The sequence below is a fragment of the Notamacropus eugenii genome, chromosome 4 (assembly GCF_028372415.1).
Source record: "Notamacropus eugenii isolate mMacEug1 chromosome 4, mMacEug1.pri_v2, whole genome shotgun sequence".
NCBI lineage: Eukaryota > Metazoa > Chordata > Mammalia > Diprotodontia > Macropodidae > Notamacropus > Notamacropus eugenii.
Genome location: NC_092875.1, coordinates 324390320 through 324417635, shown reverse-complemented (window position 1 = coordinate 324417635; position 27316 = coordinate 324390320). Strand labels below are relative to the sequence as shown.

The 27316-nt window shown below is 41.0% G+C and overlaps 1 protein-coding gene across 17 annotated transcripts in view; it reads left to right on the top strand.

Moving 5' to 3' along the window:
* Positions 1 to 27316, top strand: part of CTIF (cap binding complex dependent translation initiation factor) — a 490358-nt gene that overhangs the window by 128857 nt on the left and 334185 nt on the right. For 16 of the 17 annotated variants that reach the window (XM_072605163.1, XM_072605153.1, XM_072605161.1 and 13 more), the window contains 2 exons: positions 5923 to 6144; positions 13540 to 13611. In XM_072605163.1, coding sequence (XP_072461264.1) covers positions 13568 to 13611 — 44 coding nt within the window. In that variant the 5' untranslated portion in view covers positions 5923 to 6144; positions 13540 to 13567. Of the gene's footprint in view, positions 1 to 4950; positions 5298 to 5922; positions 6145 to 13539; positions 13612 to 27316 lie in introns of those variants that run through there. The other variant, XM_072605151.1, reaches the window with a different exon arrangement.

The following is a 27316-nucleotide window of genomic DNA, read 5'->3' as shown; positions in this document are numbered from 1 at the left end:
ACTCAGTTTACTTATCTATGAAATGACGAGGTTGGACTAGTTGACCTGCTCATTTTTCTTCCAGCTCTAAATGTGTGTATGATGCACAGTTCTATCCTCTAGATTTACCACCACAACAATGAAATCCTGCTGCTTTCCTAAGACACTTTTGTACAGATAGTGTTTCATCGTAGATCAGAGGGCCTGCGGGAGGAAGCTGCCAGGGAGAGGGCGAAAGGAGCCAGGCCAGAGCAAGACAGAAGCACCAGATATTTGAGCCTCTTGAAACCTGCTCAGTGTCAAACTTCTGGACTCACTCAGGAGATAGCAAAACTTGGTGCTCAGGCAGAACTTGTTAAGTCTGCCAGGGCATCTTTGATAACATCCCCAGGAGTCTTCGAGGTTGCCCTAGGCATCAGCTGTCTTACTCACTCTTCTGCAGAGAAGATAATGCTCCCGGACTTCACAGTCCTCTCTGGGAACCATTAGTTAGTATACACCCACTGTGTGTCCAGGATTGAATTAGTCCCTGTGTGGGATACAAAGAAGTGTCAGACATTATCCCTGCCCTCAAGAGTTTGTAGTCTTGTTGGGGAAATAAAATGTACATATTTGAAACAATTGCATAGCAATTGAAGGATAAACACATGCTCACATTATAATTACAATAGTTATTCTGAAACAGGAGAGATCCCTGTGGGCTGGAGGAGTGGAGGGGAGGCTTCATAAAAGAGGGGGTTTGGTGGGGCAAAGACTGGACTGAGATTCAGAACTGGCCCTGTTACCACCTGATTATAACCCTGGACTGGACACTTCTCTCTAGCCTTCAGATTCCTCATGGTATAGATAGATAGATTAGATAGATAGATAGATAGATAGATAGATAGATAGATAGATAGATAGATAGATAGGTAGGTAGGTAGGTGATAGAAATAGATGAGATTAATAGGTAAGATAGATAGATGATAGAGAGATAGCTAGATGATAGATAGATAAGCAGACAGACAGGGAAAATTTACTGTATGTTAGGCACTATGCTAAACACTGTGGATACAAAAAAATGAAAAGAAAAGACCCTTACTATTCTCATGGAGGATATCTTCATGGGGAGGGGAGGGAAGGACAGTACATAAAAGGGGAACTGAAAAGAGGGAGAAGTTGGTGGGTGTGGGGGGGAGAAGAGAAGTACTGTTCTTCCAGCTCTGGCATTATGTGATTATTTGACAGGATGTCCAATAAAATACAGCAAGTGTTATTAAACACATGCTGTGTACAAGTCATTGTGCTGATCTGGGGAGATTTAGATAAGACCTAGACTCAGTCCTCAAGGTCTAGTGAGGTGATAAGACACCAACATATAGTATATAATATTAAATGATAAGTGCACCAGAGAAATACAGAACAAAATGAAAGTTCTCTGAGAAGTCTGAGGTCTGTGTTGTTATTTCTTTGTTGTGTTTGACTTATCTTCATCAGAATTAGGATGGTGGCTGTTTTCCTAGTGTGATAGGACTAATATTTACCAACTTCCCTGATGCCACTTCTTTCCCTTCCCTACCCCCACACAAAATGGGAGAGACCCAGATCTTTCCTCCTTGTTTAATCCTTAGCGATTAGCTTTCTTGGGGAAAAAAAAACCAAACTATCCCCAAGCATTGATTGGTCAGGCTTTTTGAGGTGTTGTTTCTTGGTCACCTGAAGGCATAAAAAAGTCCTAGCCATGGACAGTCTAGGTCCCTTATTCCTGAAGACCACAGGAATTACCATGTCCTTTACTATATCCCTTTTTAGGAGAGTATGTCCCCTACAAATTGGGGAGTGAAATTAGTTAATGTGTTGGATCTGTCTTCTGTATTTCCCAGTCACAAAGCATTTATTCAACACCTGCTCGTTTCTTGGCATTGTGGTAGGTATTGGGGATTCAAAGACACAAGTGAGGGGTCTTTGCCCTCAAGGAAGCAAATTCTTTGTCCTTGTATCATGGAGAGTAGTTGGAGGAAAACTGGATTGTTTTCTCATCCTAGCATTATCTTTATACTTGTGGGCTTAGCATTTGACCAAGTTACTTGGGCCTCATTTCTTTTTATATTGCAGTCATAAATGTCCAGAGGTCCTTGGATTATATCAGTAGGTCAAATGACAGTGACAGGGTCTGCAGGACATAGAAATAGAACAAGTGCTAATACCTTGTGGTCCTCTATCTTGGTGAAAGGAATGGTGTTGGTGGATCCAGTCTCAACAATCAAGCCATGCAATCAGTCAGTCTGCATGAGTTCTGGGCAGTCCAAGTTGGGGAAGAGGTTGAAAGAAGAAAGCAAGGGAGGAAAGATACTAACTGTTTTAAAACCATGGATTAACTTCCCTAGACCTCAGTTTTCTCATCTATAAAATGAAGAAATTGAACTAGAAGACTTCAGAGATTCCTTCCATCTCTAGATCTATGATCCTATGTAATTTGGGGACTGGATATCTAGAAAAATGGTACAGTACAGAGAAGTTGGGAGGAGGGGAAGCTTTGGGGAGCTGACTTCATTTTTTCCTTTAAATTAATTTATTTAATTTTAGTTTTTAACATTCACTTCTATAAACTTTTGAATTTTAAATTTTCTCTGCCTCCCTCCCCTCCCCACTTCCCAAGATGGCATGTAACTTGATAAAGGCTCTATGTATACATTCTTCTTAAACGTATTTTCTTATTAGTCATTTTGTAAAGAAGAATTAGAATGAATGGGAGAAACCATGAGAAAGAAAAAACAAAAGAGAAAGCCAATAGTATGCTTTGATCTGCATTCCAACCCCATAGTTCTTTATCATGATATAGATAACATTTTCCATCATGAGTCTTTTGGAGTTGTCTTAGATCTTTGCAGTGCTGAGAAGAGCTAAGTCTATCAAAGTTAGTCATTACACAATGTGGCTGTTAGTGTGTACAGTGTTCTTCTGGTACTTTTACTAAGCATCAGTTCATGTAAGTCTTGTCAGATTTTTATGAAATCTAAGAGTGATTTCATTTTTAACCACTGAATCTGGGGTGCTAACAGATATCCAGATGAAGATCAATTATTCAGTCAATGAGCATTTAATCAAGCACAGTGCTAGGCTCTAGGGGTTACAGAGACAGAAATGAAATTGACTCTGCCCTCCAGGAGCTTATATTTTATCAGGAGGAGACAATCTGTTGCTACAAAATACAGCATAAAGATAGGGAATGGACCTACAATTTTATTGGTATGAGGAAAACTCTCTCTACCAATGCAGACCCGTACCATCTCTGCAGGTTATGTCCTTAGAGACTTGTCCAGAGTACTGAGTGTCTTAAGTGATTGTCTAGCGTTGTAAAAACTAGTGTGTATCAGAGGCAGGACTTGAACCCAGGTCTTCCTGGCTTTAGGGCCAGTTCTTCATCCATTATGCCAGACTTTTGCATATAAACAGAACATATACAACATTAAAAAAAAAAACCCAGATCTGGGAACTGAACCCAGGTCTTCAGATTCTAAATTTGGTTGTCCTTTCAGCAGTTTGTTAAAAGGAGGCAGGGCATGACCTTTTTAGTGAGGCCAAGAAAAAGAAAGACATAAGGCTGGGAGGGAAGCAGTAACAGTTACTATTGATAATCACTCTAAAGCCAGGAGGGTCAGTACTCTGGACAAGTCCCAAGGACGTAAGCTGACCCTCAAATAAACCCTTGTAAAAAAGGAAAATGATATTAGCAAGGCTTATCCTGTTCCTGACAAACCCGTATGACATCTGGTGATCACCACTTTCTCTTTCTATGAACCATCCTTCTAAGAATTAATCAGGATCATGGAACCACAGTTTAATGAGTCCACTTTCTTCCTCATTTTGAAAATCAACCTGACATGTGCCTTCTTCATATCCTGTCTCATTCTTGGTGACCTTTCTTTTTTCCCCTCTTAATCTTATTGATATCATTTGTTTTTACATTATCCTCATTTCTTAATATATCCCATCCTCCTCTGTTACTGTAGCGAAGCTCGGACACCAATGGGCCCCTGCCTAAGGCCTCTTCTGGACCCTCCTAGCTTTAGAGCGATTATCAGTAGTACCTGTTGCTGTTTCCCTCCCAGCCTGATGTCTTTCTTTTTCTTGGCCCCAATAAAGGGACCATGCCCTGGCTACTTCTTAAACAGGCCTAGTCAGTGAATGGGAGTTGCCTCACCCTAAGTGAATACATGCAAAGCCATCCTGGGTCATTTCCAGTCATTCTGATGAATATCTGGTCACTGGATTCAGATGGCTCTGGAGGAGAAGTGAAGCTGGTGACTTGCACAGCCCCCCCTCACTCAAAACAAAGTCAAGTCATGTTGTCATTTCTCTGATGGTATGGTCTTCTTCAGCAACAAAGGACGAACACAAAAGGAGACAATGCATATATGTAAATAATCTACAAAATATAGGAGAGGGATAGAAATTGGAACTTTGTTTCCTTGGTATGGGGAACTTCCTATACGAATGCAGGTCAGCATTTTCTCTTCAACTTAGTTTTGGAGAGTTGTCTAGACCATTGAGTAGGTAAATAAATTGACCAGGGTTAGCTGAGAACGGTGTCATGGCAGCCAGGGGAAGAGAAGTATTCATAAGGAGGGAGTTGACAGCAGTCTTAAATGCTACAGAATGGTTAAGGAGAATGAAAAGGAGACAGAAAACAACATTTAGCTTGAGAAGCAGGAGATCATTGATGCCCTTCCTATCTTTCACTTGCTTTTGCGAGGATTAATAATTATAATAGCATGTTTCTGTAGCACTTTAAGGCTTAACAAAATGCTTACCTCCTATGAGATAGTGCAAACAATATCTCCATTTTATGTTAGCAAACCAAAGCCCAGAGAAACAGCAGCATGTGACAATAAAGAACACCAACCCAGAAATAGCATTATTAGGTCCATTTCCCAAGGTGATCTGAGAAAAAGGAAAAAAATAACCTGTATGTTTTAAATTTTTTTATAGCAACTATCTTTGCAGTGCCAAAGAACTGGAAATTGCAGGGATGCCCATCAATTGGGGATTGGCTGAACAAGTTGTGGTGTCTGGTTGTGATGGAATATTACTGTGCTGTAAAAAAAAATGATGAGCAGGATGGTTTCAGAATAACATAGAAAGACTTGCGTGAAATAATGTGGAGTGAAATAGACACAGTCAGAAGAGTGTTGTATGCAGTAACAGCAATATTGCTTGAAGAGCAATAGTATAAATGACTAAGAACTATTCTGTGTTACATGATCATTCAAATCAGCTACAAGGGACATAGGAAGGAAATTGCAGTCCACCTCCAGAGAAAGAACTGATATATGGAGGTATGTATTGTAATGGTTCCAGATAGATACAGATGTAGATATCTCTAAATATCTATATCAGATGTTGGCCTTCTAATGCGAGGTTGGGAGGGAAGGAGATAACTCAGAACTTAAAATGTAACAAAAAATTAAATTAAAAATTAATAAAACAAAGCAAAACAAAAATGCCACTACTGCCTCTAGAATCAAAGGATGTGGGTTCAAATCCTTCTGATTATGTTTATCTGAATGATCAAGGTGTTTAACTTCCAGGGACTTTATTTTCTTCATTTGTAAAATAAGGGGATTGGATGAGTCCATCTTCGAGTCTCTGTTAACCCTAGATCTATGATCCTACTATACAAAGGTAAACTCACTTGCCTGTTTTCACACATCTAGTTAAGGGTCAGAGCCAGTCTCCCAACACCACATCCAGTAATCTTTCCATGAAGCCATGCTTCCATTCTGAGCAAATGAAATAATGGATGTAAAATTGCTTTGAAAAGTAGAAAGTGCCTTACATATGTAAGGGCCTCTTACAAACATGGGAAGAATTTCATGCCTGTCTGGTCTGTTCTCTCTCTTCTCTTCTCCCCTACCGCCCCCTCTCCCTCCACCCCTGACCTCCTTCTACCTTTCCCACCAGCTCTCCTTAGGTTTCTTCCTTCTGGGTTTCTGAGCAGTTGTGATGGAGAACTCCTCAGCAGCTTCAGCCTCCTCTGAGGCAGGGAGCAGCCGTTCTCAGGAGATTGAGGAGCTGGAGCGCTTCATTGATAGCTATGTGCTCGAGTACCAAGTGCAGGGGCTCCTGACCGACAAGACAGAGGGCGATGGGGAGAGTGAGAAGACGCAGTCCAACATCTCCCAGGTGAGACGGCCCTCAGAGGGCATAAGAAGAGCAGCAAGATGGTCTGCTCTCCTACACTGGTGATTCTTGGGATTTAAAATTTAGGGTGGGGAGCAGACATCACGATGAGCTCATTGGCCATGTCATGTGTTTATAACAGTGAGCTCTAGATCAGTGGTTCTCCAAGTGTGGTCTGAAGACCCCTGAGGGTTCCTGAGAACATTTCAGAGGGTCCTTGATGTCAGAATTGTTTTTACAATTATACTAAGACTAACTATAATAGTACATTACTGATAGGTAGTAATGTAGTACTGTATTAACTAATTAACAACTTATTAGTTGTTAATTAATTAGTAATTTCACTCTTAAAATATTCTTCCATTTCTCTACATAGCTATGTAAGGCAAGATTTTTTATGTTTTTATAAGCATAAAAGGATATTATAGACCTCATTCAATTATTGAGTGCCTACTGTGTGCAAGGTACTCACTGTACTGCCTACTACCTTGTCCATAGAGTATGCTTTATAAATGTTTGTTGAATTATTTTAAATTAATTTAAAATTCATATTATATATACACATATGTAAATATATCTGTATGTATATCTAAATATATGTGTAATATGTATACACACATACATATGTGTGTATATGGATGGATAGATGGATGGATGGATAGACAGATAGACAGAAAGATAGATAGTTGTTGAGTTGTTTCAGGTGTAAACAGTGCTTATGATATGCTGTCTTTGAGGTTTGGCTATGGCCTCTTCCCCTTCACCATCCATCAAGGTTATAAGTTGCCTGACTCTTTGTGACTCCATTTGGGGTTTTTTATTTTGTCTTCTTTTGGGGGGAAGGGGACAGAAATTCTGGAGTGGTTTGCCCTTTTCTTCTCTAGCTCATTTGGTGAAGTGACTTGTCCAGGTTCACAGAGCTAGTAAGTGGTGGAGATCACATTTGAACTCAGGAAGATGAGTCTTCTTGCCTCCAGGCCCTGAGCTCCATTCACTATGGCGCCACCTAGCTGTTCTGTGTATATATATATATGTGTGTATCTATGTATGCACACATGCACACACATACATATATTCACATGTATACTCAAAAGCATTTCCTTTAAAGCTGGGGCAGTAAGAATTGGGGGTTTTTTGTTTGTTTTTAACTTTTTGTTTAGTTACTTAGAAACTCTTGGATATTACCCCTGTTGGTCTCTTAGAGTAGTTCCATTCACATGCCTTTATAAATTCGTAACTAACCAGCTATTCCAATCCTCCTTCCCCATTCCCTCTTCCCAAGAAAAGTCCAATGAAAATACAAAACAGGTCAAGTGTTCCCATTGCCCCCAAAATAAAAACTGTTTCCACCCCCCCCCCCCCCCCCCCGCCACCAACCACCCCCAGCACACTAGTCATCTCTTAATTTCACAACACACTCTTTTCTGTATAGGGCCTGTGTCAGAGGGAAGGAAATGGAAGAGGATTTGGATAATATTTGTGCTTGTTTAAACAGGGGCGGGGAACTTGTAGCCTTAAGGCTGCAATATGCAATATGGCTCCTTAGGTCCTCAAGTGCAGCCCTTTGACTGAATCCAGTAGCCACATGTGTCCTCAAGGCTGCAGATTCCCTACCCCTGGTGGAAACTCTTCTGCAACCACAGACTCGTCCCATGACTTCAAAGGCGTATTGCTGTTCTCTAAAGCAAGCAGCGCCTAAACATCTCGAAGTTTCTCTCCCTCCCCCATCTCTATCTGAAGGCTCCCTGAATTTTGTCGATTGTTTTCCTTCCTCTGAGAGAACTCAAAGAATGTGTAAACTTCTAGGAATGCTGCTTGACGCTGGAGCTGCCATGCTTTGTGTGCCCTCTTTCAGACAGCAGGCAGGCAGGCTCTTCTCAACATTTCTCTCTGGACCTTGCAGGGCTTGTCTAATGTCCTGTAGGAAGGAATAGCAGAGCCCAAGATCACTGAGGCTTCACCCGGGGCTTCTTCCAGTGCACCATAGTGGCATTTTATGAAGAAGTCAAAGAAATCACAGAGGCTTTAGTGGCTTCTTTAGTTTTTTCCCCCACTCAAAAGAGTGGTCATGTAGGTGCTTCTTAAAGTTGTTCCACTTACAGACCCCTTCAGCACTTCTTAAATGGTGGGTTGGGACCCCATATGGGCTTTTGCTTGAAGACTGCTGGTGAGAAGGACTTTCTTTCCTCCAAAGGCAGCCCATTACAATTTTAAATAGTTCAGAATGTTGGGAAGCTTTTTCCTCATGTCAAATCTAAGCTAGTTGTTTTGAAATTTCCATCTCTTCTCTCAGTTCCATCATCTGGAATAAAACACATCGAATTCCTTTTTCACTAGTCCAAGCTAAGCTTCTCCTCAAACTACCTTGATGATGGCGTAGACTAGAAGTGCTGCACCATTCTCCTTGTTCTCTTCTTGGTGCTCTCTAGCTTATCAGCATCCTTCTTAAATGGTGGTATCCAGAACTAACCGCAGCATTCCTGATGTCTTAGGAAGAAGCTATACAGTACAGTTATCATCTTTGTATTCTTGGAAGCTGTGCCCCTTTAAATGAGTGAGCTAAGAGGTAGCTAGGTTGTGCAGTAGATGCAACACAAGCGCTGGAGTCAGGAGGACCTGAGTTCAAATCCAGCCTCAGATGCTTACTAGCTATGTGACCTTGGGCAAGTCACGTAACCCCAACTGCCTCAAATAAATAAATAAATCAAGCTGAGAAAGGTGAATTCAGTGAAGATCTGAATTCAAATATGATTTACTGGGGCAGCTAGGTGGCACAGTGAATGGAGCATCAGGCCTGAAGCCAAGAAGTCCTGAGTTCAAATCCATCCTCAGACATTTACTAACTTTGTGACTTTGGGCAAGTCACTTAACCCTGTTTGCCTCAGTTTCCTCATCTGCAAAATGAGGGGGAAAAGGAAATGGCACACCACTCCAAGGGTCACCCTGCATGACCCCAAGCAAGTCACTCAACCTGTCTTTGCCTCAGCTTCCTCACCTGTAAAATAGGGATAATAATCACACCTGCCTCCCACAATTGTTATGAGGACCAAGTGAGGTAATATTTGTAAAGTGCCTAGTTAGTACAGTGCCTGGCACCTAGTAGGCACTATATAAGTGCTATTAATAAATTGTGGTTGTTGCTCGGCCACTTTCAGTCATGCTTGACTCTTCATGACCCTATTTGGGTTTTTCCTGGCAAAGCTGCTGGAATGTTTTGCTATTTCCTTCTCCAGCTATTAATAATAATGCTGCCTAAGATCACAGTAGGATGTTTGCCTGCTGTGTCACAGTTGCCTCATGCTAATCTTCTAAAATCCTCTGAACTTTCTCAAACAAGCCACTCTGTTTATCTTGTTTGTACCTGTAAAGTGGATTTTTTGGATCTAAGGACAAGACTTTACATTTACACCTATTAATTTTCTTATTAGATCTAGCCCCTTGTTCCAGCCTGTCAGGACCTTTTTTGGATCCTGACTTTGTCATTTTGTGTGTCAGTTCTCTTGGTTCTAAGTCCTCTGAACATTTGATAAGCATGCCATCTATGATTTCATCCAAGTGTGTTGATTAAAAAAATTTTTTTTAAATAGTAGTGGACCAGGAACTATTCCCCTAGGGCAGTCCACTGAAGACTTCTTTCCAAAATGATATTAAACCCTTCGTGACTACTCTTTGAGTCTGGTCTTCTGACCAAAGTCATTTACTTTGTAGTGTCCTTTAAGTCTGCATCCCTCCATCTTTTCCTCAAGAATTGCATGAGAAATTTTGTCCAATACTTTACTGAAATGCTTTAGATTAATTTTATCTCTAGCATTTCTTTGAGCTACCAGTTGAGTGACTAGAGAGCAGGAATCTACTGCTTGCAAAGGCAAACCATGACAATTTTAAGTAGTTCTAATTATTAGGAAGTTTTTCCTCACATCAAGCCTTTTTGTAGTTTCTGTCTATTCCTTGTCCTATTTCTGCCATCTGGAACAAAAGCATTTCTTTGATCTACCAGTTTAGAAACCCTGTCAGAAAAGGAAATAGGGTGAATTTGGTATGTCCTGTTCTTACTGAAGGCCTGAAGTCTCTTGGAGATCGTTGCTTGCTTTTCTATACGTTCTGGAACCATCTTTTAAATATAATTCATTCTACGATTTTGCCAGAAATACAAGTTAAGCTTACTGGTCTAGAGTTTTCCATCTCTGTTTTCTTCCCTTAGTTTGAAAATCAGGAAAACTTTCCCCATTCCTTCAGGACTTCTCCCATTCTCCACAATCTTTCAAGGATCACTGACAGAACCTTAACAATAACATCTACAGGTTTTTTCAGTAGCCAAAGGTGTAATTCAGAACATGAGGTGAAATTTGAGTCACTGGAAGAGGGAAAGAATGCAGAAAGGAAAGTGATTCTGAACATTTGAGGATAGAAATAGGTCCCTGGGGTGACTAGAGAACACACAGAGAGTAGATTTTTTTGATGTGTCTTTCTGCTTAATATGCGAGTTTAATCCAGTCCAGCTTTGGAGATAAGTGAGGGGAATTTTCCCACCCCCTGTCTCGCCAACACAAAGCTTGGTGATTTTCCAGCATGGTCTTTCAAAAAGACCATCAAACGTTCTTTTCTTCAGGGGAGTTCTATAATTTCACAGATTTTGAGGGTTGGAAGGGATCTCAGAGGTCAAGTCCAATAGATAGATAATCTCTTCCTCAGAGAAAGAAAGAATTCCCTCTCCATTGTACCAGAAAAATGATCATCCTGCCTCTACCTGATGATTTTTTAATTAAATTTTTATTTTTATTCTGCACATAAGAAACATTCATTGGAATTGGCATTTGCCTGTGCATAGTAGAACAGGGGAAGAAAGGTTATTAAACAAAATTAATTATTAATAAAAATTAAAACAAAATTAATTATGTTCACCTAGAGGTTTATTTTTACTTTTTGGTAGGCTAAAATGTTGAACCTAAAGTCAAAAAGATCTGATTTCAAGTTTGACTTCAGATGTTTACTAGAAGTAACCCTGGGCAAGTTACTTAATCTTTGTCTTGTCATATTATGTCGGATTGGGGTTGGGCGACTTTCTCCTTGATTCAGAGCCTCTTGCAATACTCCAGGTCCAGTGTTTCTGGAAAATATGACAGCTCAACAAAAGAAATTCAGGGCATCTCTTAAGATTCATTACCAGCCTCAACATCCTTAATTATAAAATGGGCATAATTATAGCACCTACCTCCTAGAGTTGTTGTGAGTATGTGGTGAGTTAATATTTTATAAAGTTTTTTGCAAACCCCAAAGAATTAGCTATTATTATTGTTTTCTTTTAACACATACAATAAGAACAATCTGTAGTTTTCAGAGCTAACCTGCTTGTTTGCATTTTCTTTTGTTTTTATCTTAACATTTTAAAAGAATGGTGCCTCAGTGACTCTTCTTTTTATTCCTACTATATTTCTATCTTCCCCTTGCATTCCTACCACCACTCCATTGGAAAAAAAGAGAAAAACAAAGCCTTTGTAACAGATGTGCATGGTCAAACTCCCACATTGTACATGTTGGAAAATTTCTGTCTCATCCTGCATCTTGAGTCCATCTCCTGTCTGTCAAGAGATGGGTCCTGGTTGCTAATCTTCAATGAAAAGATAAAACTCAGCACCGATGGAGGCAGCCAACACACTTATATATGCCTCTTTCTCTCCTCTGACATTGCCGTCACCCTGATTCAGGCTCTCACAGATCATGCCTGTACTATTGCACTAGCCTTCTGGTTGGTCTCCCTGCTTCAAGCCTTTCTCTGCTCCAGTCTAGTCTTCACTGATCTGTGAAATTGATCTTCCTAAAGTGAATGCCTGACCATGTCAGGCTTCTCTTTAATAAACTCCACTGGTTCCCTTTTGCCTCTCGGATCAAATATAAAATTCTCTGTTTGGTTCTTAAAGCCCTTCACATCCTGGCCCCTTCCAGCCTTTTCTTCCTTGTTATACCCTACTTCCCTCCATATATTTATTCTGTGATCCAGTGACACTGGCCTTGTTCCTTGAAGGCAAAGCTCCATCCCCTCACTCAGGGCACATTCAGTGACTCTCTGATGCTTTTTATTCTCTCCTTAGTTTCCATCTCTTGGCTCCTCTGACTTCCTTCAAGTTTCAGCCTAGATCCCACCTTCTGCAGGAAGCCTTTCCCAGTCATCCTTAATAGTGCCTTCCCTCTGAGATTACTTCCAGATTATCCTAAAATTTTTGTGTTTGTACATTATCCTCATGACTAAAAACATAATGCATCTTTAAGCTGGTTAATGGGAGTTGGGGGGTCTCTTCTGAATTGTGTATATATGTACATATATATGCAAGCTTGAAGTGAGAGCAACATTAGCAGGAGTTATAATTTATTTCAGTGCCTCAGAAAAGGCACATTTCTGTCTCTAGAGGTCCTCCATTTATTAATTATGCCTTACTGGATTGTTTCATAAATGGCTATAGCCAGAAAAAACCTTTACCTAAAGGTCAGCCTTTGGATGATGATCCTCTTTGAACTGAGCTGGTCTGGTCTTGGCTCACATGTACCTGAAGCCTTTCCAACTTGCTAGGATCTCCCTAGGTCTGTGTTTTTCCAACATGACCTTTGAGAATCCAGGGTCACTGTGCCACGATGGGGCACTATTCAGCATAATCCAAGAATACCTCTGCTCCCCACGTCCCTTATAGATATGATAACCAAAATTTTTCAGATCGGCAAAGATGGTTAATTCAAAAACCCATTTGCCTACCTAGTGAGTATTTTCTGATGTTATAATTTTATGCTGGCTGTCCTAGAACCTCTCTTACCATTGATGTTGGACAGAATAGAATGGATTCCTGTTGAGACACAAAGCAAGTTTTTCTTCTACTGCTTCTAGATTTTTTGAAGAATTCTCTCTTCAGTCCCTTGCTTCTTTTTGGGGGAGATTTTCTCCATGGCACCTAAATCCTGCATGGGTTTCTTAGGAGGGAGCCAGTTTGGTGTGAACCTGATCAAATCTGATTTGCCTCCGGCAACTTCCAAATTGGTAGAAAGAGTTTCCACACTGGGACTTGCCTACAACAATAAAATCAAGACCCAAGACATAAATGTGGTTTATTTATTCCTTGAATACATACTGCTTTGGAGGTAGCCCATTAATGAGGCTGGGATGAGGAAGTCTGGAATTAAACACTTGATGGAGAGAGATAACAAATACTTAGAAAATCAAGTTGTTTTTCCTTAAAAAAAAAAATACATCTAATGAGCAAGGACTTCTAGTTATAATGTCCAAATTAAGATGGAAAGGCAGAACCTGACCTTGTAGATCTGAGATGTTATGAGAATCTGAATGTTAGGAGTGGACAGGGCTGGATGAGGCCCACTGTCATGTGACTTTGATCCATTTTCTGCCCCTCACAGTGGCCTGTGGATTGCAGTGACCAATTAGATGGCAGTTGTTCATCCTCCCAAGGGAGAGTACCCTCTCAACAGGTAAGGAGAAATCTCTTTTGCTTGGGTTAGCGTCTGCCCCATGTCTGGTAGATTTTGCATGCTCCTGAGTGGACCAACTGCACTAAGGTTGGTTCTGTTGGGAGACATCTCACCAGGCCAGTGAAGCCTTCATTGACTACCCCTCACCCCTTCCTTCTCATCATTCACAGAATGTGATCAGAAGAGGCCTTTGAAATGATTTTACAGACCCCAAATAAGGGTGGGTGATTTGCCCATGTCACAGAGTCTTTTGCAGAAAAGCCAGGACTGGAAATGAAGCCAGACCTTTTGGCTTCCTCATCCAATACTATTAGCCATTGTGCTCATTGTCTCATACTGTTAATAAACTTCTTAAGTAATTGTAAAAGTATCATGCATATTGACTACACATGTATAACCAAAAGCGAATTGCTTCCCTTCTCAATAAGAAGAGAATTTGGAACTTAAAATTAAAAAAAAAAAACTAATGAATGTTAAAATTGTTTTTACATGTAATTGGGGGAGGGAAATAAAATATTAAATATTGAAAAAAGAAAAAAAACAAAATAGATTTACCTTTAAAAAAAAAAAAAGAAGTTTAAACATTGAGTAGTGGCTTGAACTAGATGACTTCAGAAGATCTGTCCAACTCCAGATCTGTGATTGTAACTTCCTTGATGTCAGATGTTATATGATGCAGATAATGAGGCAGCCTGGTTGCATAGTGGTTAGACCACTGAATCCAGAGTCAGGAAGACCTAAATTTACATGTGGTCTCTGACACTGTAATCCTGGACTTAGCCTCTGGCTTCCTCAGTTTCCTTTTGTGTAAAATAAGAATAATGATAATAATATCTGTCTCCCAGGGTTGTGGGAATGAATGGGATAATATTCATGAAACACTTTGCAAACCTTAAAGCATGATATGTATGTTAGTTATTTATATATAAATATATACTGTCCATTTACATATGTTCGTGTTGTATATTTGTGTTTGTATACACACACATATCAGAAAGCACTCTTTAACCATACACATACCTCCTCACCAGATAGAATAAGAATTTCTTTGAGTTAAGTTTTGTCTTTGTATTTCTAGCACTTAGCTTAGTGATGGTAGGTACTTAATAAGTGCTTATTGAATTGTTTGATTCATTCTATTAAAGTTCTCTTGAATCCTGAAACAAGAGAATTGGCTTAAAATTGGGAGAGCAAGAATCAGCCTGGAGATTTTAAGCAAGGAAACCAGAGAACTCTTTGATTTGGAAATGTGGCAGCTAGACCCAATGAGTGCTTGATAATAGACATTTAAAATGTTATAAACATCATCAAGAGGCAGTTTGGCACAGCAGACAGAGAGCCAGCCTTAGAGTCAGAAAAATAGGGCTTTGAGCCCTGTCTCTGATACACAAGAGCTTCTCTGATAACTCTTAGGTTGCTTAGAATCATGAAGCTACCTCAGCAAAGTGGGTTTGAATGTGTGTGTGTGTGTGTGTGTATGTATGTATGTGTGAGACAGACAGACAGAGATCACTTTAGTCATCAGAGAGATCTCATAGCCTTTCCTGGTATTTCAGGACTCTTTGCCCAATTTGATAGTTTTTCCAGTTAATGGCTTTTCTCAGGGCTGCTCTTTGGATACTAGTTCTGGAAACTCGATTGTTAATCTTCCGGGGGATCATTTAGAACCTCAGAAATAGGCAAATGTTACAAATCAAGCAGGATTTGTTGTTTTGTTGATTGTCTAGACTTAAGAAAGTGATGGAGAAAATATTAATACGATTAATTTTTTAGTGTTTTATTATACATTTTTTCTTCCTGGAGAGCCAATTGTTAAACATTTACTGGCTCATTGCTGCTTTCCTATTTCCCTTCTATTAATTATAACCCTGGGGCCTTGCCCTACGCACTTTCAAAGTAAAAAGATTTGGAAAGAACCTTCCAAATCACAGAAATCATCTAGTCATAGGAAGCACAGACTTAGAGATAGAAGATGCCATCTGGCTCAAACTCTTTATAGATGAGGAAACTGAGGCCCAGGGAGGGGATTTAACTTGTCTGTGGTCACACGGGTATTATGAAAGATAGGGTTTGAATCTAGGTCCTTTGATCTTAGGGTCAAAACTCTTTTCCAAAGAGCTTGGGTGACTTGCCTCAGGTCACATAAGCAGTTTGGAGCTGTGCTAGAATTTGAACCCAGAGCTTCTGATTTCAGATACAATCCTTTTGGCCATTACAGTACACTTTCCTGCCCTATTACTTTTCTGCTGGACCCTATAAGTTCTGGTTGCCATTTTACCCCAGGCCTGCCCACCTTGTTTCCAGAGGTCGGTCATTATGTACAAGAAGGCCAGTGATGATCCTTTTTCGGGGTCTTAGAGAGAGGTAGGATGGGGACAAGGGTGGGGGTTGGATGGTGGAAATTCAAGAATGACTCGGCAGGATTTGTAGCTATTTGGGAACAGAAGGGTTATAGGATAGAATTACCTCATAACAAGAAATAAGTAGGAAAGACTTTGTGGGGTTCCCTCTTTGGCACATGGAAATTATTACTTGCTATGTTGCCTTGGCCTGGAGGCATCCAGTGAGAGGGTGACAACAATCCTTGAGAATCTGGTCTAGTCTGCCTCGCTCTAGGAAACTGCTGATTCATTGGAGCCTTAAGATTCCTGAGGCATTGTGTATACAGCATTTAAAAAGGAGGAACACAAAAAGTACCATCAGATCTAAAGGCATGATTACAGGAAGATCATAAACTTGTGAGGAAACACGGGGAATGGAGAACAAACACATTTCACAGAGGTGAAATAAGCCTGCCCTCCACAACACATTTTTTAAAATAGTCACGGTTGCTTATAGTAATCCATTTAAAATGAGTTATTACCTTAAATTCAGTTCCTCATCACTGGACATACTCTCTTTTTGTGACTAATGATTTCAGGGTTTCTGAGAATTGCTAGGAGCTCGGCACTGATTTCTCTGAAAGTACAGGGTGACCAGAAGAGCTGCAGAGAAGGAGGGCTTTAAAGGGCAGAATTCAGATGAAATGGGAAGAGGAATCAGAATCCTTTATTTCCATTGATTAGTCTTTGGATATACCCTCTACCATGAAGAAGGCATTCGAATTCCATCTTCTGATGCTGGACATTTTCCTCTCAACCTCCTCATCTCCCTCTCTTTGCTTCTCTGGCTTCCTTCAGGTCTCAACTAAAGTCTTCTATGGGAAGCCTTTTCCAGTTCTCCTTAATTTTAGTGCCTTTCCTCTGAGATTTTCTTCTATTTCTCCTGTGTATCTTAGGCGCATAATGCAAAAAGTCTGCCTTAATCTATACATGGAGTTAGTGGTTCTCTCTGGAGAGGGAGACCATGCAAGCTTATTCTTTAGGCAAGTTCATGGTGATTCAGCTACCCTGTCAAGTTCAGCCCAGAGCAATGTTCAAAATAGTTTAGATGATCCCTGCTTTATAATAAAATTTGAGACCTGGAAGTGCTAATACTCCTTTCATTTCTGTTTGCTTTTTGTTCTTCCAAATGAATTTTGTTATTATTTTGTCTAATTCTTTAACCACCCACATTTGATCCTAGGGGCAATAGGGAGCCACTGGAGTATATTGAATAAGGGCATGACATGGTCAAACTAGTACTTTAGGAAGATATCTTTGATAGCTGAGTGATGGATAGACTGGAGTGGAGAGAAACTTAGGTCAAGGAGACCAACCAGCAGGCTATTGCAGTAGTCTAGGTGTCAGGTGATGAGGACCTGAATCAGGGTGGTGGCTGTGTCAGAGGAGAAATGGGGGAGTATCCTAGAGATGACATGAAAGCAGATGATGCAGGACTTGGCAACTGATTAGATATTGGAAGAGTGAGAGTGAGGGAGAAGTTGAGAGTTGTGTTTTTGAAGCCTGGGTGACCAGGTGGATGGTGATGCCTTTGACAGTAATAAGGAAATTTGAGAGTGGGGTAGGGCAAAGGGTGGGAAGAAAGGTAATAAATTCCATTTTGAATATGTTGAGTTTAAGATGTCTATGAGACATCCAGTTTGGAAAAGCAATTGGAGATGCTTGATTAGAGGTCAGCAGAGAAATTAGAGCTGAACAAATACATCTGAATGGAGATAATAGTTAAAACCATGGGAGCTATTGAGATCACTGTGTGAAATTATATAGAAGAACCCAGGGCTGAGCCTTGGGGAACACCCTTCATTATACATATGTGTTTCTTCAGACAGCTGATTGTCAGCCTCACCCTCTTCTCATGAACCCTATCTTTACTGCATCTCAGATACCCACACAGATGGATACATCTTAGAACTCACCATCACCCATAACTGTTCTGCTGCCATGATCCTGAACTTAGATATTCCCCTTTCTGATCAAACATCCAATCTCACCATATCCACCCCAGTCTCATCCTTTCTAAATCCATTTTTCATTCTCACCACAACCTCTAGTCCCTCCATATCTTTCATGTTTTCCCAGCCTGTCACCCCTGCTTTGACCTCACTATCTCCCCTTCAGAGTTTTGATTTTGTGGTTGACCAGTTCAGCTACACTCAGTATTCTACCCTTTAATCCTTTGCCCTCTTGTCCTGTCCCTCATCCTTTGCCAAATTACAACCCTGGGTCATCTTCACTTTTTAAAAGTTTAACCTTCTAAACACAATCTGAAAAAGTCACATGATTCAGCCAGTGAGATTCATTACAAGTTTATGTTGTACAGTCTCAGCTGAGTCCTCATTGTTGTATGACAATCCTCTTATCTTTCCCTAACTTAGTCACAATCCCAAGGGCGGCTGTTTTGAACCCTTTTTCTCCCTTCTTCAGGACCCCTACACTCCTTCCTTTCCTCTGTGACAGTCTTGGTTTTGCTTCTTCCTATCTGACCTTGGTTGAAATCCTATCTGATATTTAACTAATTGTATGACTATGGGAAAGTCACTTAGCCTCTCTCAATCTGTTGTTCTCTCATCTGTAAAATGGAGATAATAAGACAAATTGTTGTTAAAAAAAAAAAAAAGAAGAAAGAAAGAAAATGGAGCTAAACAGAGGTTAAGTTACTTGCCCAAGGTCACACAGTTGGTAAGGTTCTGAAGTGGGATTTGAACTTTAGGGCTTCCTGACTCCACGCCTTATCTTTATCTACTTTATCTACTATATCACCTACCTGGTCTTGAAGGACCACAACTGAGCCAAAAGAGCTACTCAGGGGTTCACATCTCTCTTTTTAAAGAAGCATTGCCTGTGGACTAGACCCTCTTTTATATCTTTGATCTTTCTTTGCTTCTTGTGACTCATAGCATTTTGAGCTTGAAGTATCCTTAGAGATCATCCACTCCAACAACTGCATTTTACAGATGAGGAAACTGAGGCTCAGAGAGCTAATATGACTTCCCCCAACCAGCATTTAAGTTCTGACATGCTAACCAACTAGAATTTGGTACTTCATCTTTCTTGGCTTTACTGACTCAGATCCCTTTTCATTATTTGAACCCTGTTAACAGATAATTGGCTTTCAGATTGGGTAATCTGTTTTCTCTTCTTCTCAGAAGATTGCCACATGGCTGCATGGCAGGATTAAATTTTAAATTTTAAATCCCTCCCTTCTACCATGACCTCATCCTCCAGAGGTTGTAGCCTTTCTGTGGTCAGCCTTATTGTTTCAGTTATCCCTTGCATCCCAGGATTCTTTAGGATACAACACTTTTCTAGACAGTGTTCCATAGTGCAGCAAGCATACTGAACTTGGTGTCTGAAACCCTGGCATCAGTTCCTGCCTCTGACACTTACTCCCTGAGTGACCTTGAACTCAACCGCTTCAAAACTCTGTTTGCTTATCTTTAAAATGGGCCTAATAGCACTAATTCATAGGGTTGTTCTGAAGGGCCCGAAATAAGATGAAATATTTAAAGCACCAACTCAGAGAGCCTTTTCTTATTCAGAAGGCTATACAAATGTTACATATTATCTCCATTTCACAGATGAGGAAACATGCCCAAGATCATGGCAGAGCTGGGATTTTAACCCACATCTCCAGACTCCCAGTTGGATGTTATAATGAATTGAATGCCATGGACCTTAGGATCCGGAAACCTAGGTCCAAGTCCTGACTTACTGTTTCTCTGTGACCTTAGTGCCCCCAGGTGTTGCTGTCAGACTACTTGTTTCAGAGAAGTTTCAGGTGTATAATGGTGGAGACTTGCAATTGCCTGCTTCATTCACATCATATGTCCATACTCTCTGTGTATTCTTCTGTAGTCCTGCTTAAAAGTAAGGGATGAACCACATGACTTCGTGATCCAGCTAGGCCCTGGGAACTTGTTTTTTCTCTTGAGAAGCGGTCCTATCTCCACTTTCTGATAGAGAATCTCTGAGCCCATGCAGCTTCCTTTAACGCATCAGCTGCAAGCCTGAAGCCCAGCATTTGTCTCCACTCTGACAGCTGCTGCCACTGCCCATTTCTCCTCCCAGCCTTCCTGTCCCTCTCTCCTCTCTCTTCTCTGACAGGGGCCAGAGGGGCTTAGGGTTTCAGGGAAGAACAAATTAGCTGCCTGTCAAGGTGGGTTCTCATCAAATAGGCTGCCCATTTGCTTGGTACTTGCTGTAGTGATTGGACTTTGGCCCATCTATCCTTCCCAGCTCCCTTCGGCCTGGCATGACAGATGCTCGTTGGGGCTGAGAAGCTTCCAACTTCTAATAGGGAACGCATCCTAATGCATTGTCTGCACAGTTCCCCGGGCCCATCCATCATTCTGCTTTCAGGCAGCTTCTTCTCACCTCGCCCTCCCAGAAGGGGGCCCTCAGGAAGCACTGGATGAACTGGTCTCATTGTGAATGCTCTCTGCCTCTCTCCTGCCTTTGGCTACACTGCTGCCAGCCCTGAGCATGTTCTCATTTCTCCTCTTCACTAACCTCTCCCCCTTCCCCATTTTTGGACCTTCTTGTTATTTCTCTTTTTAAAGGAACCCTTCAGTGGAAAACTCCTTCTGCTGATGCAGGTCTCTTTGCTTGCTCCTGGCTGTACAGCTTGCCAACCCAGAAATTGCCTGGTCCCCTAAAAGCTTAAGCGACTTGCTCAGGGTCGCAGTCAGAATTTGTGTCAGAAATGGAACTTGACCCTAAAGTTCTCTGGCTCTGAGACTGGGTCTAAAAACCAAAAACAGAAAATCAAATAACAGCAAACCAGAAAACATTCTTCAATAGATATGGGAGGACACTCCAACCTACCCCTTTTTGGAGGTGGGAGCTTCACTGGTGATGCATGTTACACGTTTTCAGAACTTTTTCAGTGAAATGATTGCTTATATTGATTTTTTCCCTCTTTTTTTTATTAAAAAAATCAATTTATTATGTAGGATGGCTCTCTGAGAGGGGAAAGGGAGAGGTAGGGATACTGGAGAAAACTATTTTATTGTAAAAATACAGGTGACATCAATAAAAACTTATTTTTTAAAAAAAAGTATTGTGTAATAAATATTTATTAAGTTGAAATCCCTATTCAAGGCTTAAAAAAACTCAACTCATTTTTAGGGCCCCCTAGGCTATCCTTTTAACCACTAAAACCCACACTGAACTCCACTAGCACTTACACTACTTAGTTTTTTATGTACAATACATATATGATGCATGTATTATGTAATACATATATAATAATAACACAGTTTATTATATAATATATTATACAATTCCTTATATATTGTTTGTGTGTATATATGTATATATGTGTATGTATACACACACACACACACACACACACACACACACACACACACACATAAGCTAAATTCAGCAAGCACTTAACCAAGTGCCTGCTGCTGTGCATGGCATCACAAAAGAGTCCTTGCCCTCAAGAAGGGCAGCAGCAAGCACCTGCCGTGTGCCAGGTACAGTGATTGTACTTTACGAATCTCTCTTGTTTGATCCTCACCAATCTTGGGAGTGAGTACTGTTGTTATCCTCATTTTATAATTGAGGAAACTGAGGCAGAGATTAAGGTCCCTAGTAAGTGTCTGAGATGGGACATTAGCCTAGAATGTAGCCTCTACCCCTCCCTTCCCAGAATCCTTAGTTTCCTACTCTACTACCATCACCACCACCACCACCACCACCATCATCATCATAGCTGCCATTTATATAGCCCTTACACTGTGCCAACAACTGTGCTTAAGCCCTTTACAATGATCATCTCCTTTGATTCTCCTAACAACCCTGAGAGGTGGGTGCTATTATTTATCTTCATTTCACAGATGAGAAAACTGAGGGCAAATAGGGTTAAGTGACTTACCTAGGGTCATACAGCTAGTACGTATCTGAGGCCAGATTTGTCCTCAGGTCTTCCAGGCCCTGGGTTCTATCCACTGGGCAAGCTAGCTACCTCTAGTAGGACTGTAAGAAGCTAATAGTCTAGCTAGAAGAGATATGTGTGTATAGTGCATGCACAGACATATACATATGTGTACTCAGAAGTAATCATGTGGATAAGTACACATACACACATACCCATTATATATACAAAATAGATAAAAGGCAGTTTGATTGAGGGGAGGGGGAAGCCTTAGCTGCTCGTAGAGTCAGGAAAAGCATCAAGCATGTCATGGTGCTTGAGTTGAGCCTTGAAGGAAGCTGGGGATTCTCAGAGGCAGAGGTGAGGAGGGATATTCTAAGCACCAGGGACAGCCCCTGCAGAAAGTGTGAAGTTGGGGGGTGGGGGGGTGGGGATTGGAGTGATGATGAGGAAGCAATTTAGTTGCACTGTCAGTATGTATCCCTTTATCCTGGGAATAAAAAGACAAAAATTAAATAGTCCTTGACCTCACAGTTACATTCTATGGAGAAATACAGAATATAAATAACTGCTAAGTAAATGTAAGAATTGAGGAAGGAGAATATAGCACCTAGTGAGATGAGAAAAGGCTTCCAATAGGAAGTGGCACCTGAGCTGTGCCTCGGGGTAAGCTAGGTGGGCTCGGTGGATAGAGTCCTGGGCCTGGCGTCAGGAAGACTTGGGTTCAAGTCTGGCCTCAGACACTTACTAGCTGTGTGACCCTGGGCAAGTCACTTAACTCATTTTGGTCTCAGTTTCCTTACCTGTAAAATGAAGATAATTAATAGCATCTCCCTCCCAGGGTTGTTGTGAGAAAATGAGATGATCATTGTAAAGGGCTTAAGCACAGTTGTTGGCACAGTGTAAGGGCTATATATATATAGAAGGGCTATGATGACGGTGGCGGTGGTGGTGGTCGTGGAGGAAACAAGGAATCTGGGAGGGGGAGGAGAGGAGAGGCTATATTATTGGAATGAGAGAATAGCCTGTGTGCATGCATGGGAATGGAAGATGGAATGCCAAGTTCAGGGAATAGCTAATAGGCTAATTAGTCTGAACCGTATAGTGCCTGAAGCAGAGTAGTTTGAAATAAGTCTGGAAGACAGGCTGGAGCCTGATTGTGGAGGGCTTTAAATGCCAAACTGTGGAGTTTGTATTTTATCCTAGAGCACATACAGGCATCTACCTCAAAAGCTTGTTGTCAGGGTGAAATGAGAATACATTTGTAAAGCCCCATGAAAATGTTAGCTACTATTATTACGCTGGTGTTGAAGTTACCTATTCAGAGTGGGACTGAGGAAGTGCCTGGTCAGGTGAGCTGGGGATTGATTCTACAAAACTGAAACTGAGTCAGTCAGCAAGGAATTAATTCTGGGTGCTGTACTAAGGGGTTGTAATGCAAAGAAAGGCAAAAACACAGACCTTATACTTGAGGAGTTCACATTCTAGTTGGTTACCTGAAGTTATATAAGGAACTAGTTCAAATTTATAAGAATAAGTCTTGTTTCCCAAATGAAAAGTGGGCAAAGGATATGAGTAGACAGTTTTCAAAGGAAGAAATGCAAACTGTCAGTAGTTATGTGAAAAAAATGTGCTCCAAATCACTAATAATTCAGTATATTCAAATTTGTTTTACATTAAATTTTATTTATTCTCTCTCCTTCCCACCCCACTCCCAACTGAACAAAAAAGAAAACCTTCACAACAGATGGGTCAGTAAACATTTAAGTACCTTTATTGGGGCAGTTACTGTGGCTCAGTGAATGGACCCCTGGGGCTTGGAATTAGGAGAACCTGCGTTCAAATCCAGCCTCAGACACTCATTAGCTGTGTGACCCTGGGCAAGTCACTTAGCCTGTCTTAATCCACTGGAGAAAGACAAATCACTTTCTTATCTTAGCCAGGGAAATTCCATGGATAGTATTGGTTTGCTGTGATCCACAGGGTCATGGAGAGTCAGACATGATTGAACAACAACAACGTGTCTGACATTGTGCTAAGAGTAACTGATAAGCAAAGTCAAGCAAAGCAAATTCTGGCTTTGGCTGTATCCAAAAATTATGTCTCTTACTGTGCATTTCGAGCCTTTTACCTCTCAGGGCTACGTAGCATGCTTCATCTTGGGCCTTTAGGAGTTGTGGTTGATCACTGCATTGATTGGAGTTCTTAAGTCTTTTACAGATGTTTTTCTTTATAATGTTCTTATGTAAATTGTCCTGGTTCTTTTTCACTTCACTCTGAATCAGTTCATCCAGGTCTTCCCAGTTCACATTTCTTATGGTGCAAAGATATTTCATATAATATAACACACCATAATTTGTTAAGCCATTCCCTAATAGATGTGGACTCTTTTAGTTTCTTTGTTTGTTTGGGGGTTTTGCTACTATAAAAGGAGCTGTTATCAATATTTTTGTACATGTGGATCCTTTTCCTCCTTTAGGCTGTTTTTGGTATCGGAATAGCAGTGATATCATTGGGCCCAAAGTATAGCGACTTTCAGGGCGTAGCTCCAAACTGCTTTCCAGAATGGCTGGAATTCATAGCTATGCCAGCAGTTCATCAGTGTGCATATTTTTCCACAACCCCTCAAACAACTCCCTGCCTTTTTAAAATTATTTTTGCCAATCAGGTAGATGTAAGGCAGACTTGTGAGAAATACACATGTTGTTTCCCCCGTTCGAATGTAAGATCCTTGAGGATAGGAACTGATTTTTTGTTTCTTTTCAGATGGGTTTTTGCCTTTCTTTGCAGCCCCAGCACTCATCACAGTTCCTGGCACGTAGTGCTTAATAAATACCTGTTGATTGATGATTGATTGATTGATTCTGTAGTCAGCAGGGAGCCAGTGAAGAATTTTCAGCAGAGGTGTTTCATGAATAGATTTATGCATAAGCAATATCACTTTGGTATGAAGGATGGACTAAAGCAGAGATAGAAAATAGAAGGTAAGAAAGCCTATTAGGGAGATATTTCCCACCTACCAGAAAACAAGGCCAACCTGATATCAGGGCAGCCAGCCATCCTGGCAAGACAAGTCCTTGCTCCCTGCCAATGATACTGCAGCCGACTCTGCAGAGAGCACCTGGGGGGTGAGTTTTGGCCAAAGCTGCTAAGAGTTTGCATTTTTTACCAATAGACTCCTGTCATATTGCAGGCAACTACCATGTGGGATGGGATAAGGCTTGGAGGAATGGGGGAAAGGGCAGTGAGTCTAGATTCTAGACTATTCTTGAGTAATTGTGCTGGAGCAGATTTAAGGCAGCTAGGTAGCTCAGCTGATAGAGGGCTGGAGTCGGGAAGACCTTAGTTTAAATCCCACTTCTGACACTTACTAGCTATGTGGTCTTGGGCAAGTCACTTAACTGCTGTCTGCCTCCGTTTTCTCAAATGTAAAAAGGAGCTAATAAGAATACTTACCCTCCTTTATTTTGAGGTTCAAATGAAATAATATTTGTAAAGTACTTAGCACAGTGGCTGGCACATAATAGGTGCCTAATATGTGTTTGTTTCCTTCTGTCCTTCCTAATTGAGGCAGCTAAGTAGTGGGCTGACTTGGAGACAGAAAGACCTGAGTTTGAATCCTGCCTCAGACACTTACTGTGTAATCCTGGGCAAGTCACATAACCTCTCAGTGCCTAGCTTCCTCATCTTTAAAATAGGGGTAATAATAGCACCTACCTCACAGGGTTGTCATGAACATCAGCTGAGATAATATATGTTAAGTCCTTTGCAAAATTTAAAGTACAATACAGGTGCCTGCCTTTATTATGGATAATCCAAAAATGCCTCTAGAAATAATTATGAAGCTTTTGGGTTTATTTGCTTTTATAACAGATCTTTCTTTTCTGTTGAATTCCACAAACACTTATTGAGTGGTTAGTTTGTTTAAAGCATTTTACTAGGGGCTGGAAGTACAGAGATGAAAAATATTACCTGGATATTACCCTCAAGGGACTTACAGCCTACTTATGTGTGGGTACTTGGCATGGGCCCATAGAAACATAGGAGCAAGTAAAAGCCACAAAGGAAAGTTTCAGATGGGGTATTAGAAGCAGCATGGAGTAGTGGACAAAGTTCTTACCTTTGAGTCAGGAAAACCTGGTTAAATCCTATTTCATGCACTTGGTAACTTCATGGCCTCTGGGCTAACTACTTAATGGCTGTTACCTCTGTTTCCTTTTCTGTAAAATGAGATTGTTGGACTCAGTGACCTCCAAATTCCCTTCCATTTCTAAATTGTGATCTTATAGAAGAAATATGCTTGCCCAGGTAGTAAGTGGCAGAGTCAGAATTTGAACTCACATCCCATAACTCCAGACTCAACACTCTTTCCCTAAGGCAAACAAGAATCATTGAGATACCAGGAAGGATAAAGGAGATCACAAATGGAGAATTTTTTAGCTGTCACAAGAGAGGTTAAGGAGCTAGTCACTATTGAATAAAATCTATAAAACTCCCGTTATGTACTGAACATCATCTTAGGTTTGATGGGCATTTGTTACTACAGCCTCTCTGTCCTTGAGCAATATCTAAGTTGGTTGGGAGACAAAATGAACCACATATACACGTATGAAAAAAATAACCACCCATAGGAGGCATTGAACACTAAATACAGAATGAAAGGGATGAACCATGGTGAGGGCATTAGGGGAAGGGAGAGCTCTGTGGTCTGGGGTGGTTGGGAAGATTTTAAAGGACAACTTGATTTGGGCCTTCATAGATGAGTAGGGATTTGAGAGGTGATCCAAGCTCAAGGCAACTAGGTGATGAAGCAGATAGAGCATGAGACCTGGAGTCACACTCCTATTTGGTAAGTTCAAATCTGACCTCAGACACTTATTAGCTGTTTGATCCTGGGCAAGTCACTTAACCCTGTTGGCCTCAGTTTGCTCACCTGTGAAATGAACCGGAAAAGGAAATGGCAAACCACTCCAGTATCCTTGTCAAGAAAACTCCAAATGGTGTCACAAAGAGTTGGACTCAATTGAAATGACTGAACAACAACGAAGTTCAGGTGCCAGGCATTCCACAACATAAGAGCCTTACTTGGGATCATAGATTTAAAGCTAGAAGGGACTTTAAGGTGTTTATATCCAAGCCTCTTATTTTACTTATAAGGAAAATGAGGCCCAGAGATGTTCAGTGCCCTGACCTGGGTGACACAGCTAGTAAGTGTCTGAGGCAGCATTCAAACCCAGGTCTTCCTGACCCCACGCCTAACACTTTATGCCTCTCTCCTCTGCCACTTCCACCTACTGTGCTTAGGAGCTGGTTAGGCCGCAAGTGTGCTGCCCAGGGCCTGAGTGGGATTTGGGAAAACAAGCAGTCAGAGTAACTGTGTGACCACTTTTTAACAGCAGCAGTAAACAGGGCAGGCTGCCAGCCTCAGCCTCCCCTGTCACAG